At 36.3% G+C, this 21,455-nt stretch overlaps 2 protein-coding genes across 2 annotated transcripts in view; both read left to right on the top strand.

The window, feature by feature from the left end:
- LOC146521636 (uncharacterized) overlaps positions 1-7,235 on the top strand; it is a 39,365-nt gene extending 32,130 nt beyond the window's left edge. Inside the window, exons 16-19 of the mRNA XM_085154100.1 lie at positions 5,090-5,254; positions 5,567-5,800; positions 6,218-6,317; positions 6,652-7,235. Of these exons, the coding sequence (XP_085010226.1) occupies positions 5,090-5,254; positions 5,567-5,800; positions 6,218-6,317; positions 6,652-6,946 (794 nt within the window). The 3' untranslated portion in view covers positions 6,947-7,235. The remainder of the gene's footprint in view (positions 1-5,089; positions 5,255-5,566; positions 5,801-6,217; positions 6,318-6,651) is intronic.
- A 1,085-nt stretch (positions 7,236-8,320) lies between these two features.
- On the top strand, positions 8,321-10,798 carry LOC146521635 (uncharacterized). Its single transcript, XM_085154099.1, has 4 exons — positions 8,321-8,357; positions 9,677-9,934; positions 10,086-10,343; positions 10,495-10,798. The coding sequence occupies exons 1-4, from the start codon at positions 8,321-8,323 to the stop codon at positions 10,767-10,769; spliced, it is 828 nt and encodes a 275-aa protein (XP_085010225.1). The 3' UTR covers positions 10,770-10,798.
- Positions 10,799-21,455: the final 10,657 nt, after the last annotated feature.

Raw genomic sequence — 21,455 nt, 5'->3', positions numbered from 1 at the left:
ATAGAAAGAAACTTTTGCCATAACCAAGCTTGGGGAAGGACAGTCGTCTGCCACAACTGGTAAAAATAAAAAGAGAGCAGAGAGAAACAGGACAAAAGGCAAACTATAGGAGAGAGAGAGAAAGTTTAATAAGTGGTGAGTCTAACTAAACCACTCAGTCATTAGAGCCAAACGCTTTAGAATAAACACCCAGCAGAATATATGCATTCAAAACTTTTTAGATATATTTCTCATTTACACAGAAAAACAAATGTCTGTTGAACATAATTAGGCAGATGCCCACTGATGATTAACATTCAAAAGAGAGTTGTGAACTTTCTAATCAACTTAAATCCAGCAGCCAAGACCAAATCTCTAAGCTCTCCAAAACATAAGGGATGAACCCAGAAAAGAGGCCCCTATGTCAACTGATGCTGAGACTAAACACCAATCAGACTGAACCAAACTGTAATAAAGTGCAAATCTAAAACACGGGAGAGAAGAACCTAAAAGCCAAAGTAGAATCAAATATTTTCAGTCCATAAACAGAAATTATGAATTAGCATAACATGTCTTACTCTGCTGATCAAACAGACTCTGTGACTACAAACCAACAATGAAATAAAGAAGACAAAAAAAAAATAATGGAAACCAAAAGAAAACAGAGCAGTTGAGGTTCTAAGTGAGATACATGTCCTTCTCGCATGTTAATGAGTCATTATTATCAAACTTATAATCAAACTTATTCAGTTCTATAATTCCAAAAATACAGAACTGTGATCTAAAAATACTCCTAAGGAGAATATCTGGCTGCCCATCATACACTCATCAGCCACTTTATTAGGTATGTGTTCAAATGCAGGTTTTCACATATATCCAACCACATGAAAGCAACTCAAGCCTTTACGCATTGTAACAGCCCTTATTGTATTATAGCACCACTAGGGTGGTGGCAGCCATTCCATGCTGTTCATGCTCTGTTCTTAGGAGAAACCTTACCGTTGTAACGGGCTGCCGGCGACTACCGATCTCTGCGGATGTATGTACGACCTAGTAGAGCTGTGGAGACCTGGCTTGTATGGTCTTTTGTTGCCGACAACGAATAAAGGTCTGTTGTTTGATTTAACTGACTGGCTTTGAGTTATCCGGCTAAACTCCACACCACATGCCCGCTGGACCTTCTAGCCGCTCCTTCCTCGCCAGACTGCTGTTACGCCATGCAGCCCGACAAAAATACGTACACTGATACGTTGGGTTCGGTTTCATAGGGTTTGTATTCTATCAGAGCAATGAGGAAGTAAAAAGCTGATACATTTTTTACTTTATTTCCTGATACCCTACACCAAGGTATTTGTCACAGAGGGTCTGATTTACTACCCCAAATGCTATCCAAGTCCATGACTAAGACCTTAAACATTAATAATGAACACAGTTAAACATTAAACCATGCACTGTATATTGACTTACAGACATTACTTAGGATTAAAATATTGATACCCACCTATGTTTCATGTTTTTACAGGGAAATGCACTGAGAATCTGCTCATTTGTACAAACACACACAAACACACATTCTGGCAGTTTGCTGGTCTGATGCAATCTGGTGCAATCTTCCAAGGAAATTCCCCTGAGGTGAGAATATACAAAACAAACAAACAAGGATTTAAAAAAAAAAAAAAAAAAAAAAAAAAAAAAAAAGCACTCACAGGCCTCACTTAGTATGTTAAATATTAAAGATCATGACAGTGGAATTTCACATCTTCACATTATCTGTTTTACAACAAATAATTTACACAGTCTATTTACTGTCACAAATCTCCTCTATGAGATTTACATTATGAATGGTGTAGCTTTTAATTATTGTCACATGCTATAATGCAGCCCACATACTAATGGGCAAATAATAAGTGACATGTGAAATCATCTCACAAGCCAGATATAATTGCATCACAGCCCTTGAGTTTGACATGTCTGACTTAAACCTTTCCATACATTTGCAATATCTCTAAAATTAGAAACATCTTATTACAGCGTGATACTGAACAACTAGTGGATGCATTTATTATTTCTAGGCTGGACTACTGTAAATCGTTTTCAGTCCTAAAAACTCACCAAAAAGCCTTCAGCTAATCCAAAATGTTGCAGAGGGAGTACTGGCTCGAACGAGGGAGCATATTTCTTCAATACTGATTTCTTTTCATTGGCTCTCTGTTGAATCCAAAATCTAATTTAAAACTCTTATCCTCATATACAAGGTCTTCAATAGTCAGGTCATATCTTATATTAAAAACATAGTACCGTATCACTTCAATAGAACACTTTGATCTCAGGCAGCACTTCCCCAAGGTCTCCCGATCTGACCCCCTTAGACTTTTATCTTTGGGGTCATCTGAAGGCAAATGTCTATGGTGTGAAGATACGAGATGTGCAGCACCTGAAACTACGGATACTGGATGCCTGTGCTGGCATTTCTCCTGTGGTGTTGCTATCAGTGTGAGAAGAGTGGGAGAAGAGGGTTGCATTGACAATCCAACACAATGGGCAGCACATTGAACACATTTTATAAGTGGTGAGAAACTTGTAAATAACTCATGAAAGAATAAAGTTACATTGAAACCAAGCACACCATTGTTTTTCTTGTGAGATTACCAATAAGTTTGATGTGAAAAAACAAAAGTTGTATCCAAGATGGCCGACTTCTAAATGGCCACCATGGTCACCACCCATCTTGAGGAGTTTGCCCCCTCACATATACTAATGTGCCACAAACAGGACTTTAATATCACCAACCATTCCCATTTTATTACAGTGTATCCATATAAATGGCCCACCCTGTAGAATGGGATGCAGAGCCTTCAGCTTTCAGGGCTCTATTCTGTGGAACAGAAACTGTCTCTACTTTTAAGATTATGTTTAAATATTTTTGATAAAATATATATTTCGGACTGAATCAGGTGACCCTGAATCCTCCCTTAGGCTTGGGCTACTGGAGACTTCCCATGATGCGCTGTGTATTACTTCTTTGATCACCTTTTTCGCTCATGTGTTTATACACCACTGTGCATCTAATGATCAGTTATTATTATTCTCTGGCTCTCTTCCACACTGTGTCTTTTATCCTGTCTTCCTCCCCTCACTCCCAGTCATATGCAGCAGAAGGCTGTCCCTCTGCCACAAATGATTTTACACGTCATCCAATATTTTTGTTCACTGGAGTTGTAACTGGTGTTGTAAAGTATTTTTTTACCAAGAAGGAAAAAGGAAATAACAGATGAAATAACACTATGTTATGCTGTAATATGAGACAAAAAGAGATAAGCACTGAGACAGGTTGGTTTTTGAAAGAATTTGTATTACATCAAAGTAGTGAATACAAGAAATGTCTGTAAGGTTTAGACTGTTCTTCCTGATATCTGATAAGTCATTGTTACAGAAAAAGTTTTACTTCCTTTTGTCTTAGCTACACCCATGAGAACGATCTTTAAACAGTCACAGCAGAAGCTGAGAACTAATATTTCTACACTGACATCTTACTCAATGAATACTGAGAGGTGTTTTAAGTATTTCTATTCTTGGACTTGGTAAGAACAATCTATATTTACTGTATTTTGTTAAAAGGTTATATAAGGATGAGTTTCTCTGCACATATCTACATGTATTTTACTAAAGATATTCATTTAAAATAGGCTGTTTAACATTGTGGCTCTTTTTACAGTTTTGACTAATGGACTATAGATTGATCATCTTTGCCTTAACAGGTTGGTGACACTTTTTCTTAAAAGGAATTTCAGCTTAAGCAGTCTTCTTTCAATCCTACCTACATACAGGTGTTTCTACATAACATGCAACAGAGAGGTCAGCTTAAACAAAGTTGTATCTATCAGCTATAAATGTTTTCTGTAGGGCACTAAATTTGTTGCTGAAGTCATAATTTTAGATTTTTGTAATATGGCAAAAGAAACTAAATGATTGAAAAAATTATTCTTAATCTGTTATGAATACTGTTTGACGCGTACTTCACCATATTTATGTAAACCTGTTGAATTGTTTTTTAAGACTGAAACTAAAACAAAAGCTAGCTAAGCCTGCAAAGGACAAATTTTCTTCGTATTAGAGTTTAAATTCAGTGCTGTTTAGGGTAGGTTCAGTGTAGCATTCATTAGCGTATCAACACACTGAATTTCAACATTTCAGCACAGCTATATGGAAGTATAATCCAGTCAATGACATAAAGAGATAGAATAGGAATTTTCTTCTTGCTGTAGAGAAATGTGTAAGAATGAATGTGAGAAAAACAATGTCTTTAAGTATATGAAGAAATAATAAAACAATAACAGGACCTTTCAAAAATCTATTTCTGTCATGAATCGCCGTGTGGCAGGCAGGAGTAGGACCCAAGATGCAGTCACTCAGACTCAAGGGATGAACTCAAAAAACTCAGCTTTATTGGCTGGCAGGGGAAAAGCATACAAAACTAAACTGGGAAAATATAAACTCACACTTTGCAGAGAGGTACACGAGGAAACACACAGCTTGAGGGACGACGCGACACTGACTCAGAGAAACACAGGGTTTAAATACACTGGGAAGTAACGAGGGGAATGAGACACAGAAGGAGAGCACAGCTGGGAGAAATCAGAACTGATGAGACAGGGACCAAAGTAGGATACACTCACATGAGACACAGACCTTCAAAGTAAAACAGGAAGATGCAAACTAGACTAGGGGAGACAGAGCAACTAAGAAACACAGACAATACCAACAACAAAGAGACACAGAGGGCAGCTACTAAATACTCAGAGAGCTAAACAGAATACAAGAAAACCAAACAAAGACACTACAGTAAAGAATAAGCTGGGACAACAAAGAGAACTAAGAACATAATACAAAAAACTCAGAGGCACAAGAAACTCAAAACACTGGGTCACTGACCCAGGACCGTGACAATTTCGCTGTTGACCTATAAGTTGGTAGATTCTTAGACACTTTGGGAAACCTACAGTAATATTTCTAAACCTATTTTATCCATATTCCCTCTTTACAGTATAATCTATAATATATTATCTTTTAATGAGTGCTGCAAAATTTAAATAGTGCCTTATTTCAGGAGCACTGGTTAGTGTTGCCTTTTGTCAGACTCGTCAGTACTACTTCGTGAGCACCTCAAAGACATGGACAGATGCACAGAGTCACTGCAGAAATGTCTACACTGACCTGGCAACCATAGAAAACACAGCTGATCTTTATGCTGTCACAAGTACTGCATCAAACACAGGTGAGTGTTTAATATTGGAAATATAAATCATACATAACAAACTGTAAAAATATATACAATTACACTCTGTTTATAGTAACCATTGTCCTTAATGTAAATATGTCAGAAAAAAAATTGTGTATGTTTCTGTTCTGTGTCCTGTGTACTGTTTGTTTGTATATGTGTCTTTCTGGCTGCTGTTACAACCAAATTTCCCCTTGTGGGACAATTAAAGGATTATTCTATTCTATTCTATTCTAAGTTGACAATAATAAAATTCTTGAGAAACCTTAAAGGAATACAGAAAACAACAATTTGCATCTTTTTAAACAGGTAAGGCATGGATAGGTCTCCATGATGACCTGCAGAACAGTTGGAGATGGTCCCTAAATGACAGCAGCTTCTATGGTGTAGGAGAGGCAGCATTTAGAAACTGGTACCCTGGTTCGCCCAACAATTTTAATGGACAGCAACAGTACTGTGTGGCACTTTTAAGTGGGAGTCTATACAGTGATAGATGGGATGATCGTTATTGTGGCAATAACTACTTCTTTGTGTGCTATAATGGTGAGTTTACATGGAGTAAGAATTAACAATGTGTCAAATATTTCTCCTAAATCATTTCGACCTACTCAGTGTAGATCAGGGGTGGGGAGCTCCAGCCTCAAGGGCCGGTGTCCTGCAGGTTTTAGATATTACCCTGGATCAAATGATTAGTTCATTACCAGGCCTCTGGAGAACTTCAAGACATGTTAAGGAGGTCATTTAGCCATTTGAATGAGCAGTTTTGGATAAAGGACACATCTAAAACCTACAGGACACTGACCCTTGAGGCCTGGAGTTCCCCACCCCTGGTCTAGATCATAAATCTACTATTAGGTCTCACTTTTCATTTTCTGAACTTCACACACATTTTATAAAAACTATTTTATCTGCTTGTCCAACCTATCAGTCTACTGGTTCATTATTTCTGTATATTTGCAGGTACAATAAATGGTGAAGCATCCTTTGTTAAGGTTGACATTGCTGTAAATTGGACTGATGCTCAGAGTTTCTGCAGAAAGAATTACGTTGATCTAGCCAGGTATAGTATCCACTAAAGAAGACTTTAAGGCACAACACAAGTTACCTTTTTCTGCTCTGGCAATTTTTTCCCAACGAAATTTGAAATTACAAGACACATTCCCTGATTTTACAACAGCCTTTGCTTTTATGTTTTAAATGAAAATTGGTTTAAAGTCATAGAAAATTTTAAAAGTGTTTGCTTTATATAAAATTTCAATTCCTCTGTTGATTGAAAGTTATTGCCAAATCTTTAAATAGCCACTCAATGCACTGTCTTTGAAAATTTTTTAAAAAAGAGAGAGAGAGAGAGATATTTTTCCTCTGTATTCAAAATCCAACTCTTCTTCTTGCAGTATAAGAAATCAGACAGAAAATCAAAAGATCGCGGTCCTAGCAAATGGAGCTTTTGTGTGGATCGGTCTCTATCGGCAAAAGGTGTGGTCTGATGGGACTGACTATCTATTTCAATACTGGGCCAATGGGCAACCAGACTCTGGAAATGAGCAGTGTGTTGCTGCAGATTTCAGTGACTCAGGACGATGGTCGGATGAATTGTGTTCCAAGAACTTTCCATCCATCTGTTTTACTACAAGTAATAGATCTCATTTCTACTCTCATATACTTAACAGATGGAAAAGCCTGCATTGAATAAACATATTTCTATTAAGGCAATTTGTTTGTTACTGAATATTAATACTAAAAACAGCACTTTGGTTTAGGAATTAGTAGTGTATGAGTAGTCCTTTAAGATCAAAGTGAGAGTACATGTTGTTTTCAGCCCAGCTAAATGCAATTCAAACCTACTGATCACAAAACTATATAAAAGACATTTCAGGGGTTTTTTGTCATTTCTGTCATTTACAGTAAACTTAAGATCAACGGCCCATAATGAGAGCAGCATCACTCTGCAGTGGAATAAAGTCAACAACAATGTCAACTTTGTTCTCCAGTTTAATAGTACAGAGGCAAACATCAGTGCACCAGCTGGAAATGGACCAGTAAATCACACCGTCTCATCTCTCACTGCTGGAACTCAATACATATTCACTCTCTACTCTGTGTTGGAGAGTATCAAAAGCAGTGGAGTCAGCATTAGTGCATTTACCAGTAAGATAACAAATATTTTCCTCACTGTATAACTACTGCCCGTCACCCCTCCCAGGGTAAGGTCCATCTCCAGAGATTTCTCTCCTGAGCCATTCTTTCTAGTTGGCTCCGGGTGTAGTCCATCTTATTTACTTCTGCCTCGAGGTCTCGTCGCCAGGTGTTTCTTGGGCGGCCTCTCTTTTCCTTGCCTTCAGGGATCCACCTGAGAGCCTGCCTGGAATGTTGGTTGGCGGTTTATGTAAAGTATGCCCTACCCAGCACCATCTTTTCTTCCTGATTTCTTCCTCTACTGGAAGTTGACAGGTTCTTTCCCATAAGATGATATTTCTGAGTGTGTGTGCCAGCGAATGTGGAGGATCTGTCTGAGACAGCTGATAAGGAATTTCTGGGGAGATTCCAAATCTATGTGTTTCAGAATGTATATTGCATAAAATTTTGTCATAATCTGCAAAAAATCAGCTACAAGCAGCTTGAGAAGCTCAAGCTATTGCTAATACAAACACAGATATGAGAATGCCTACCTGCCTTGTTTTAGTGCATAGGTGTCAAACTCTGGCCCGTGGGCCAAATTTGGCCCGCAGCCTAATTACATTTGGCCCGCGAAGCCATACCAAATTACTATTAGAGCTGGCCTACTGGTATTATACAGCTAATATATATATTGTTTAGAACAAGCTTTGCTTGTTCCATATTCAGTTTTTCAGCAAAACTTGTTTGAGTCCATAAGAAAAGATTCATTCTTATATCTGGAGGAAGATTTTTTTTTCAATAAATATTAACATTAGCCCGCGACTTTGTTCCAGTTTTGAATTTTGGCCCACTGTGTATTTGAGTTTGACACCCCTGTTTTAGTGGTTCCCTTATCAAGTGGAATTAATTCAGCTTCCAGGGACAAAAGCTGACTATGGCCACAAGATGGCAGTAATAGTCCCTGTCACAATTGGCATCTGCTGTAAAACATGCAGAGTCATCTGCTGTGGACGCATTTCCTCTCAACTACTTAAAACATAGTTTCGCAATTGGTCCTCCTAATTCTTCTTTGGCAATTTTTGTGTCCAGATGTTTTGATTCATTTATCTGAAATAGATAATAGACCCAATGCAACTAAGGATACATTTAGCTCCTCCAAATCTGTTTAAATATTGTACTACACTGTTTTGTAAACTGCTCTAAAGCCTATTTATTTTTAAAAAAGAGGCTTGCAGTATTGTCTTCATAACAGAAGTCACTCAGACCAGTAACTTTTATTTAAATTACAAAACTGCTATTGTTTTCTGCTCATTGGTCAGTTCTTTATTTTTCTTGAATTTTCTCTCGCAACTGCATTCTCTTTTACTTTTAAATTTAAAAATAGTAAAGCTCAAGGATGGTGAAAGAAAGATAAACATCTAATAATATTGAGTGGTGCCGGATTTTTTATATTTTTATTTTATGAAATATTTCGTTAATAGAAAGAAGCGATACTACAATCTAGAGATAACTCACTACACATAAAACTATATTATTGAAAAATTGTTCTTAAACCATCAAAGAAAATCTGCCTACTGCAGAAAAATGTTCCAAAGTGTTTATTCATCTACATCACTGTTGCTAAGCTCATATCAAGGACTATTTGATTCGTTTCATCTACAGCAATGCAACATTCATCCAAATTTCCACTCATCTCTCAAAGGGCACTTAAAGTTAATGTTACGCACATATGGGAAAGGGCAAACACAGAGAAAGGAAAAAAATTTGGAATAAACATCATGGATATCTTGTAATTTTTGTATTCTAATATTCTAGTATTCCGAGTTCTAATGAGAAGTTAAGTGATTTAAAATAAATGCTTATTTGGGGGTTTTGTTTTTTTTTGGTCTCAGTTCCTCCAAAGGCAGAAACCTTCAGATCATCAGGACAAAATGAAACCAGCATCACTCTGCAGTGGAATAAAGTCAACAACAATGTCAGCTTTGTTCTCCAGTTTAATGGTACAGAGACAAGCATCAGTGCACCAGCTGGAAATGGACCAGTGAATCAAACAGTCTCATCTCTCACTGCTGGAACTCAATACACATTCACTCTCTACTCTGTGTTTGAGAACGTCAGAAGCAGTGGAGTCAGCATTACTGCAGTCACTGGTGAGTTAATAAAATTATTTAAATTGCAATACAATGTTTTCACAAACTGCTGATAGTAATTCAAGAGTATAATTTTTTACTGTTTAACTAGTGAGAAATCAATTTTAAAGAATTTTTGAAACTTACTTTATTTTCTCATTTTTCCATTTAGCTCCTTCAAATGCAGAAAACCTCATATCCTCAGGACAAAATGAAACCAGCATCACTCTGCAGTGGAATAAATTCAACAACCATGTCAGCTTTGTTCTCCAGTTTAATGGTACAGAGACAAGCATCAGTGCACCAGCTGGAAATGGACCAGTAACTCACACAGTCTCATCTCTCACTGCTGGAACTCAAAACTCATTCACTCTCTACTCTGTGTTTGAGAACGTCAGAAGCAGTGGAGTCAACATTACTGCAGTCACTGGTGAGTTAATGAAATTATTTAAACTGCATCACAATGTAATCACATATTTTTGATCAAAATCAACAATAACATTATTTGTGTTGTTAAGTAGCAAGAAATCAATTCTAAAGAATTTTTGAACTTACTTTATTTTTCTCATTTTTCCATTTAGCTCCTTCAAATGTACAAAACCTCGTATCATCAGGACAAAATGAAACCAGCATCACTCTGCAGTGGAATAAAGTCAACAACAATGTCATCTTTGTTCTCCAGTTTAATGGTACAGAGACAAGCATCAGTGCACCAGCTGGAAATGGACCAGTAACTCACACAGTCTCATCTCTCACTGCTGGAACACAATACTCATTCACTCTCTACTCTGTGTTTGAGAACGTCAGAAGCAATGGAGTCAGCATTACTGCAGTCACTGGTGAGTTAATGAAATTATTTAAACTGCAATACAATGTTTTCACAAACTGCTGATAGTAATTCAAGAGTATAATTTTTTACTATTTAACTAGTGAGAAATCAATTTTAAAGAATTTTTGAAACTTACTTTATTTTCTCATTATTCCATTTAGCTCCTTCAAATGCAGAAAACCTCATATCATCAGGACAAAATGAAACCAGCATCACTCTGCAGTGGAATAAAGTCAACAACAATGTCAGCTTTGTTCTCCAGTTTAATGGGACAGAGACAAACATCAGTGCACCAGCTGGAAATGGACCAGTGAGTCAAACAGTCTCATCTCTCACTGCTGGAACTCAATACACATTCACTCTCTACTCTGTGTTTGAGAACGTCAGAAGCAGTGGAGTCAGCATTACTGCAGTCACTGGTAAGTTAATCAATTGATTTAAACTGCAATACAATGTTTTCACAAACTCCTGATAATAATTCAAGAATAATTTTTTTTACTGTTTTTAACAAGTGAGAAATCAATTTTGAAGAATTTTTGAAACTTACTTTATTTTCTCATTTTTCCATTTAGCTCCTTCAAATGCACAAAACCTCATATCATCAGGACAAAATGAAACCAGCATCACTCTGCAGTGGAATAAAGTCAACAACAATGTCAGCTTTGTTCTCCAGTTTAATGGGACAGAGAAAAACATCAGTGCACCAGCTGGAAATGGACCAGTGAGTCAAACAGTCTCATCTCTCACTGCTGGAACTCAATACACATTCACTCTCTACTCTGTGTTTGAGAACGTCAGAAGCAGTGGAGTCAGCATTACTGCAGTCACTGGTGAGTTAATGAAGATTTATTTAAACTGCATTACAATGTTTTCACAAACTACTGATAATAATTCAAGAGTATCATTTTTTACTGTTTTTAAAATCAATTTTGAAGAATTTTTGAAACTTACTTTATTTTCTAATTTTTCCATTTAGCTCCTTCAAATGCACAAAACCTCATATCATCAGGACAAAATGAAACCAGCATCACTCTGCAGTGGAATAAAGTCAACAACAATGTCAGCTTTGTTCTCCAGTTTAATGGGACAGAGACAAACATCAGTGCACCAGCTGGAAATGGACCAGTGAGTCAAACAGTCTCAGCTCTCACTGCTGGAACTCAATACACATTCACTCTCTACTCTGTGTTTGAGAACGTCAGAAGCAGTGGAGTCAGCATTACTGCAGTCACTGGTAAGTTAATCAATTGATTTAAACTTCAATACAATGTTTTCACAAACTCCTGATAATAATTCAAGAATAATTTTTTTTACTATTTTTAACAAGTGAGAAATCAATTTTGAAGAATTTTTGAAACTTACTTTATTTTCTCATTTTTCCATTTAGCTCCTTCAAATGCACAAAACCTCATATCATCAGGACAAAATGAAACCAGCATCACTCTGCAGTGGAATAAAGTCAACAACAATGTCAGCTTTGTTCTCCAGTTTAATGGGACAGAGAAAAACATCAGTGCACCAGCTGGAAATGGACCAGTGAGTCAAACAGTCTCATCTCTCACTGCTGGAACTCAATACACATTCACTCTCTACTCTGTGTTTGAGAACGTCAGAAGCAGTGGAGTCAGCATTACTGCAGTCACTGGTGAGTTAATCAATGGATTTAAACTGCAATACAATGTTTTCACAAACTCCTGACAATAATTCAATAGTGTTATTTTTTACTGTTTTTAACTAGTGAGAAATCAATTTTGAAGATTTTTTGAAACTTTATTTTCTCATTTTTCCATTTAGCTCCTTCAAATGCACAAAACCTCATATCATCAGGACAAAATGAAACCAGCATCACTCTGCAGTGGAATAAAGTCAACAACAATGTCAGCTTTGTTCTTCACTTTAATGGGACAGAGACAAGCATCAATGCACCAGCTGGAAATGGACCAGTGAATCACACAGTCTCATCTCTCACTGCTGGAACTAGATACACATTCACTCTCTACTCTGTGTTTGAGAACGTCAGAAGCAGTGGAGTCAGCATTACTGCAGTCACTGGTGAGTTAATCAATTGATTTAAGCTGCAATACAATATTTTCACAAACTACTGATAATAATTCAATAGTATAATTTTTTACTGTTTTTAAAATCAATTTTGAAGAATTTTTGAAACTTACGTTATTTTCTCATTTTTCCATTTAGCTCCTTCAAATGCACAAAACCTCATATCATCAGGACAAAATGAAACCAGCATCACTCTGCAGTGGAATAAAGTCAACAACAATGTCAGCTTTGTTCTCCAGTTTAATGGGACAGAGAAAAACATCAGTGCACCAGCTGGAAATGGACCAGTGAGTCAAACAGTCTCATCTCTCACTGCTGGAACTCAATACACATTCACTCTCTACTCTGTGTTTGAGAACGTCAGAAGCAGTGGAGTCAGCATTACTGCAGTCACTGGTGAGTTAATCAATGGATTTAAACTGCAATACAATGTTTTCACAAACTCCTGACAATAATTCAATAGTGTTATTTTTTACTGTTTTTAACTAGTGAGAAATCAATTTTGAAGATTTTTTGAAACTTTATTTTCTCATTTTTCCATTTAGCTCCTTCAAATGCACAAAACCTCATATCATCAGGACAAAATGAAACCAGCATCACTCTGCAGTGGAATAAAGTCAACAACAATGTCAGCTTTGTTCTTCACTTTAATGGGACAGAGACAAGCATCAATGCACCAGCTGGAAATGGACCAGTGAATCACACAGTCTCATCTCTCACTGCTGGAACTAGATACACATTCACTCTCTACTCTGTGTTTGAGAACGTCAGAAGCAGTGGAGTCAGCATTGCTGCAGTCACTGGTGAGTTAATCAATTGATTTAAACTGCAATACAATGTTTTCACAAACTCCTGATAATAATTCAAGAGTATCATTTTTTACTGTTTTTAAAATCAATTTTGAAGAATTTTTGAAACTTACTTTATTTTCTCATTTTTCCATTTAGCTCCTTCAAATGCACAAAACCTCATATCATCAGGACAAAATGAAACCAGCATCACTCTGCAGTGGAATAAAGTCAACAACAATGTCAGCTTTGTTCTCCAGTTTAATGGGACAGAGACAAGCATCAGTGCACCAGCTGGAAATGGACCAGTGAATCACACTGTCTCATCTCTCACTGCTGGAACTCAATACACATTCACTCTCTACTCTGTGTTTGAGAACGTCAGAAGCAGTGGAGTCAACATTACTGCAGTCACTGGTGAGTTAATCAATTGATTTAAACTGCAATGCAATTTTTTCACAAACTACTGATAATAATTCAAGAATACATTTTTTACTGTTTTTAACTAGTGAGAAATCAATTTTGAAGATTTTTTGAAACTTTATTTTCTCATTTTTCCATTTAGCTCCTTCAAATGCACAAAACCTCATATCATCAGGACAAAATGAAACCAGCATCACTCTGCAGTGGAATAAAGTCAACAACAATGTCAGCTTTGTTCTTCACTTTAATGGGACAGAGACAAGCATCAATGCACCAGCTGGAAATGGACCAGTGAATCACACAGTCTCATCTCTCACTGCTGGAACTAGATACACATTCACTCTCTACTCTGTGTTTGAGAACGTCAGAAGCAGTGGAGTCAGCATTGCTGCAGTCACTGGTGAGTTAATCAATTGATTTAAACTGCAATACAATGTTTTCACAAACTCCTGATAATAATTCAAGAGTATCATTTTTTACTGTTTTTAAAATCAATTTTGAAGAATTTTTGAAACTTACTTTATTTTCTCATTTTTCCATTTAGCTCCTTCAAATGCACAAAACCTCATATCATCAGGACAAAATGAAACCAGCATCACTCTGCAGTGGAATAAAGTCAACAACAATGTCAGCTTTGTTCTCCAGTTTAATGGGACAGAGACAAGCATCAGTGCACCAGCTGGAAATGGACCAGTGAATCACACTGTCTCATCTCTCACTGCTGGAACTCAATACACATTCACTCTCTACTCTGTGTTTGAGAACGTCAGAAGCAGTGGAGTCAACATTACTGCAGTCACTGGTGAGTTAATCAATTGATTTAAACTGCAATGCAATTTTTTCACAAACTACTGATAATAATTCAAGAATACATTTTTTCCTGTTTTTAACTAGTGAGAAATCAATTTTGAAGAATTTTTGAAATTAACTTTATTTTCTCATTTTTCCATTTAGCTCCTTCAAATGCACAAAACCTTATATCATCAGGACAAAATGAAACCAGCATCACTCTGCAGTGGAATAAAGTCAACAACAATGTCAGCTTTGTTCTCCAGTTTAATGGGAGAAAGACAAACATCAGTGCACCAGCTGGAAATGGACCAGTAACTCACACAGTTTCATTTCTCACTGCTGGAACTAGATACACATTCACTCTTTACTCTGTGTTTGAGAACGTCAGAAGCAGTGGAGTCAGCATTACTGCAGTCACTGGTGAGTTAATCAATTGATTTAAACTGCAATACAGTGTTTTCACAAACTACTGATAATAATTCAAGAATAAAGTTTTTTACTGTTTTTAAAATCAATTTTGAAGAATTTTTTGAAACTTACTTTATTTTCTCATTTTTCCATTTAGCTCCTTCAAATGCACAAAACCTCATATCATCAGGACAAAATGAAACCAGCATCATTCTGCAGTGGAATAAAGTCAACAACAATGTCAGCTTTGTTCTCCAGTTTAATGGGAGAGAGACAAGCATCAGTGCACCAGCTGGAAATGGACCAGTGAATCACACTGTCTCATCTCTCACTGCTGGAACTAGATACACATTCACTCTTTACTCTGTGTTTGAGAACGTCAGAAGCAGTGGAGTCAGCATTACTGCAGTCACTGGTGAGTTAATCAATTGATTTAAAATGCAATACAATGTTTTCACAAACTACTGATAATAATTCAATAGTATCAATTTTTACTGTTTTTAAAATCAATTTTGAAGAATTTTTGAAACTTACTTTATTTTCTCATTTTTCCATTTAGCTCCTTCAAATGCACAAAACCTCATATCATCAGGACAAAATGAAACCAGCATCACTCTGCAGTGGAATAAAGTCAACAACAATGTCAGCTTTGTTCTCCAGTTTAATGGGACAGAGAAAAACATCAGTGCACCAGCTGGAAATGGACCAGTGAGTCAAACAGTCTCATCTCTCACTGCTGGAACTCAATACACATTCACTCTCTACTCTGTGTTTGAGAACGTCAGAAGCAGTGGAGTCAGCATTACTGCAGTCACTGGTGAGTTAATCAATGGATTTAAACTGCAATACAATGTTTTCACAAACTCCTGACAATAATTCAATAGTGTTATTTTTTACTGTTTTTAACTAGTGAGAAATCAATTTTGAAGATTTTTTGAAACTTTATTTTCTCATTTTTCCATTTAGCTCCTTCAAATGCACAAAACCTCATATCATCAGGACAAAATGAAACCAGCATCACTCTGCACTGGAATAAAGTCAACAACAATGTCAGCTTTGTTCTCCAGTTTAATGGGACAGAGAAAAAAATCAGTGCACCAGCTGGGAATGGACCAGTGAGTCAAACAGTCTCATCTCTCACTGCTGGAACTAGATACACATTCACTCTCTACTCTGTGTTTGAGAACGTCAGAAGCAGTGGAGTCAGCATTGCTGCAGTCACTGGTGAGTTAATCAATTGATTTAAACTGCAATACAATGTTTTCACAAACTCCTGATAATAATTCAAGAATAAAATTTTTTACTGTTTTTAAAATCAATTTTGAAGAATTTTTTGAAACTTACTTTATTTTCTCATTTTTCCATTTAGCTCCTTCAAATGCACAAAACCTCATATCATCAGGACAAAATGAAACCAGCATCACTCTGCAGTGGAATAAAGTCAACAACAATGTCAGCTTTGTTCTCCAGTTTAATGGGAGAGAGACAAGCATCAGTGCACCAGCTGGAAATGGACCAGTGAGTCAAACAGTCTCATCTCTCACTGCTGGAACTCAATACACATTCACTCTCTACTCTGTGTTTGAGAACGTCAGAAGCAGTGGAGTCAGCATTACTGCAGTCACTGGTGAGTTAATGAAGATTTATTTAAACTGCATTACAATTTTTTCACAAACTACTGATAATAATTCAAGAGTATCATTTTTTACTGTTTTTAAAATCAATTTTGAAGAATTTTTGAAACTTACTTTATTTTCTCATTTTTCCATTTAGCTCCTTCAAATGCACAAAACCTCATATCATCAGGACAAAATGAAACCAGCATCACTCTGCAGTGGAATAAAGTCAACAACAATGTCAGCTTTGTTCTCCAGTTTAATGGGACAGAGACAAGCATCAGTGCACCAGCTGGAAATGGACCAGTGAATCACACTGTCTCATCTCTCACTGCTGGAACTCAATACACATTCACTCTCTACTCTGTGTTTGAGAACGTCAGAAGCAGTGGAGTCAACATTACTGCAGTCACTGGTGAGTTAATCAATTGATTTAAACTGCAATGCAATTTTTTCACAAACTACTGATAATAATTCAAGAATACATTTTTTCCTGTTTTTAACTAGTGAGAAATCAATTTTGAAGAATTTTTGAAACTTACTTTATTTTTTCATTTTTCCATTTAGCTCCTTCAAATGCACAAAACCTCATATCATCAGGACAAAATGAAACCAGCATCACTCTGCAGTGGAATAAAGTCAACAACAATGTCAGCTTTGTTCTCCAGTTTAATGGGACAGAGACAAGCATCAGTGCACCAGCTGGAAATGGACCAGTGAATCACACTGTCTCATCTCTCACTGCTGGAACTCAATACACATTCACTCTCTACTCTGTGTTTGAGAACGTCAGAAGCAGTGGAGTCAACATTACTGCAGTCACTGGTGAGTTAATCAATTGATTTAAGCTGCAATACAATGTTTTCACAAACTACTGATAATAATTCAATAGTATCATTTTTTACTGTTTTTAAAATCAATTTTGAAGAATTTTTGATACTTACTTTATTTTCTCATTTTTCCATTTAGCTCCTTCAAATGCACAAAACCTCATATCATCAGGACAAAATGAAACCAGCATCACTCTGCAGTGGAATAAAGTCAACAACAATGTCAGCTTTGTTCTCCAGTTTAATGGGACAAAGACAAACATCAGTGCACCAGCTGGAAATGGACCAGTAACTCACACAGTTTCATTTCTCACTGCTGGAACTAGATACACATTCACTCTCTACTCTGTGTTTGAGAACGTCAGAAGCAGTGGAGTCAACATTACTGCAGTCACTGGTGAGTTAATCAATTGATTTAAGCTGCAATACAATGTTTTCACAAACTACTGATAATAATTCAATAGTATCATTTTTTACTGTTTTTAAAATCAATTTTGAAGAATTTTTGATACTTACTTTATTTTCTCATTTTTCCATTTAGCTCCTTCAAATGCACAAAACCTCATATCATCAGGACAAAATGAAACCAGCATCACTCTGCAGTGGAATAAAGTCAACAACAATGTCAGCTTTGTTCTCCAGTTTAATGGGACAAAGACAAACATCAGTGCACCAGCTGGAAATGGACCAGTAACTCACACAGTTTCATTTCTCACTGCTGGAACTAGATACACATTCACTCTCTACTCTGTGTTTGAGAACGTCAGAAGCAGTGGAGTCAACATTACTGCAGTCACTGGTGAGTTAATCAATTGATTTAAACTGCAATACAATGTTTTCACAAACTCCTGATAATAATTCAAGAATAAAATTTTTTACTGTTTTTAAAATCAATTTTGAAGAATTTTTTGAAACTTACTTTATTTTCTCATTTTTCCATTTAGCTCCTTCAAATGCACAAAACCTCATATCATCAGGACAAAATGAAACCAGCATCACTCTGCAGTGGAATAAAGTCAACAACAATGTCAGCTTTGTTCTCCAGTTTAATGGGAGAGAGACAAGTATCAGTGCACCAGCTGGAAATGGACCAGTGAATCACACTGTCTCATCTCTCACTGCTGGAACTCAATACACATTCACTCTCTACTCTGTGTTTGAGAACGTCAGAAGCAGTGGAGTAAACATTACTGCAGTCACTGGTGAGTTAATCAATTGATTTAAACTGCAATACAGTGTTTTCACAAACTACTGATAATAATTCAAGAATCAAGGTTTTTACTGTTTTTAAAATCAATTTTGAAGAATTTTTGAAACTTACTTTATTTTCTCATTTTTCCATTTAGCTCCTTCAAATGCACAAAACCTCATATCATCAGGACAAAATGAAACCAGCATCACTCTGCAGTGGAATAAAGTTAACAACAATGTCAGCTTTGTTCTCCAGTTTAATGGGACAAAGACAAACATCAGTGCACCAGCTGGAAATGGACCAGTGAATCAAACAGTCTCATCTCTCACTGCTGGAACTCAATACACATTCACTCTCTACTCTGTGTTTGAGAACGTCAGAAGCAGTGGAGTCAGCATTACTGCAGTCACTGGTGAGTTAATCAATTGATTTAAAATGCAATACAATGTTTTCACAAACTACTGATAATAATTCAATAGTATCATTTTTTACTGTTTTTAAAATCAATTTTGAAGAATTTTTGATACTTACTTTATTTTCTCATTTTTCCATTTAGCTCCTTCAAATGCACAAAACCTCATATCATCAGGACAAAATGAAACCAGCATCACTCTGCAGTGGAATAAAGTCAACAACAATGTCAGCTTTGTTCTCCAGTTTAATGGGACAAAGACAAACATCAGTGCACCAGCTGGAAATGGACCAGTAACTCACACAGTTTCATTTCTCACTGCTGGAACTAGATACACATTCACTCTCTACTCTGTGTTTGAGAACGTCAGAAGCAGTGGAGTCAACATTACTGCAGTCACTGGTGAGTTAATCAATTGATTTAAACTGCAATACAATGTTTTCACAAACTCCTGATAATAATTCAAGAATAATTTTTTTTACTGTTTTTAAAATCAATTTTGAAGAATTTTTTGAAACTTACTTTATTTTCTCATTTTTCCATTTAGCTCCTTCAAATGCACAAAACCTCATATCATCAGGACAAAATGAAACCAGCATCACTCTGCAGTGGAATAAAGTCAACAACAATGTCAGCTTTGTTCTCCAGTTTAATGGGAGAGAGACAAGTATCAGTGCACCAGCTGGAAATGGACCAGTGAATCACACTGTCTCATCTCTCACTGCTGGAACTCAATACACATTCACTCTCTACTCTGTGTTTGAGAACGTCAGAAGCAGTGGAGTAAACATTACTGCAGTCACTGGTGAGTTAATCAATTGATTTAAACTGCAATACAGTGTTTTCACAAACTACTGATAATAATTCAAGAATCAAGGTTTTTACTGTTTTTAAAATCAATTTTGAAGAATTTTTGAAACTTACTTTATTTTCTCATTTTTCCATTTAGCTCCTTCAAATGCACAAAACCTCATATCATCAGGACAAAATGAAACCAGCATCACTCTGCAGTGGAATAAAGTTAACAACAATGTCAGCTTTGTTCTCCAGTTTAATGGGACAAAGACAAACATCAGTGCACCAGCTGGAAATGGACCAGTGAATCAAACAGTCTCATCTCTCACTGCTGGAACTCAATACACATTCACTCTCTACTCTGTGTTTGAGAACGTCAGAAGCAGTGGAGTCAGCATTACTGCAGTCACTGGTGAGTTAATCAATTGATTTAAAATGCAATACAATGTTTTCACAAACTACTGATAATAATTCAATAGTATCATTTTTTACTGTTTTTAAAATCAATTTTGAAGAATTTTTGAAACTTACTTTATTTTCTCATTTTTCCATTTAGCTCCTTCAAATGCACAAAACCTCATATCATCAGGACAAAATGAAACCAGCATCACTCTGCAGTGGAATAAAGTCAACAACAATGTCAGCTTTGTTCTCCAGTTTAATGGGACAGAGAAAAACATCAGTGCACCAGCTGGAAATGGACCAGTGAATCAAACAGTCTCATCTCTCACTGCTGGAACTCAATGCACATTCACTCTCTACTCTGTGTTTGAGTACGTCAGAAGCAGTGGAGTCAGCATTACTGCAGTCACTGGTGAGTTAATAAATTGATTTAAACTGCAATACAATGTTTTCACAAACTCCCGATAATAATTCAAGAATAAAAATTTTTACTGTTTTTAAAATCAATTTTGAAGAATTTTTTGAAACTTACTTTATTTTCTCATTTTTTCCATTTAGCTCCTTCAAATGCACAAAACCTCATATCATCAAGACAAAATGAAACCAGCATCACTCTGCAGTGGAATAAAGTCAACAACAATGTCAGCTTTGTTCTCCAGTTTAATGGGACAAAGACAAACATCAGTGCACCAGCTGGAAATGGACCAGTAACTCACACAGTTTCATTTCTCACTGCTGGAACTAGATACACATTCACTCTCTACTCTGTGTTTGAGAACGTCAGAAGCAGTGGAGTCAACATTACTGCAGTCACTGGTGAGTTAATCAATTGATTTAAGCTGCAATACAATGTTTTCACAAACTACTGATAATAATTCAATAGTATCATTTTTTACTGTTTTTAAAATCAATTTTGAAGAATTTTTGAAACTTACTTTATTTTCTCATTTTTCCATTTAGCTCCTTCAAATGCACAAAACCTCATATCATCAGGACAAAATGAAACCAGCATCACTCTGCGGTGGAATAAAGTCAACAACAATGTCAGCTTTGTTCTCCAGTTTAATGGGACAAAGACAAACATCAGTGCACCAGCTGGAAATGGACCAGTAACTCACACAGTTTCATTTCTCACTGCTGGAACTAGATACACATTCACTCTCTACTCTGTGTTTGAGAACGTCAGAAGCAGTGGAGTCAACATTACTGCAGTCACTGGTGAGTTAATAAATTGATTTAAACTGCAATACAATGTTTTCACAAACTCCCGATAATAATTCAAGAATAAAATGTTTTACTGTTTTTAAAATCAATTTTGAAGAATTTTTTGAAACTTACTTTATTTTCTCATTTTTTCCATTTAGCTCCTTCAAATGCACAAAACCTCATATCATCAAGACAAAATG

The sequence above is a fragment of the Neolamprologus multifasciatus genome, chromosome 3, assembly GCF_963576455.1.
Source record: "Neolamprologus multifasciatus chromosome 3, fNeoMul1.2, whole genome shotgun sequence".
NCBI lineage: Eukaryota > Metazoa > Chordata > Actinopteri > Cichliformes > Cichlidae > Neolamprologus > Neolamprologus multifasciatus.
The sequence above is the reverse complement of the archived record's forward strand: the minus strand, read 5'-3'. Positions and strand labels throughout refer to the sequence as shown.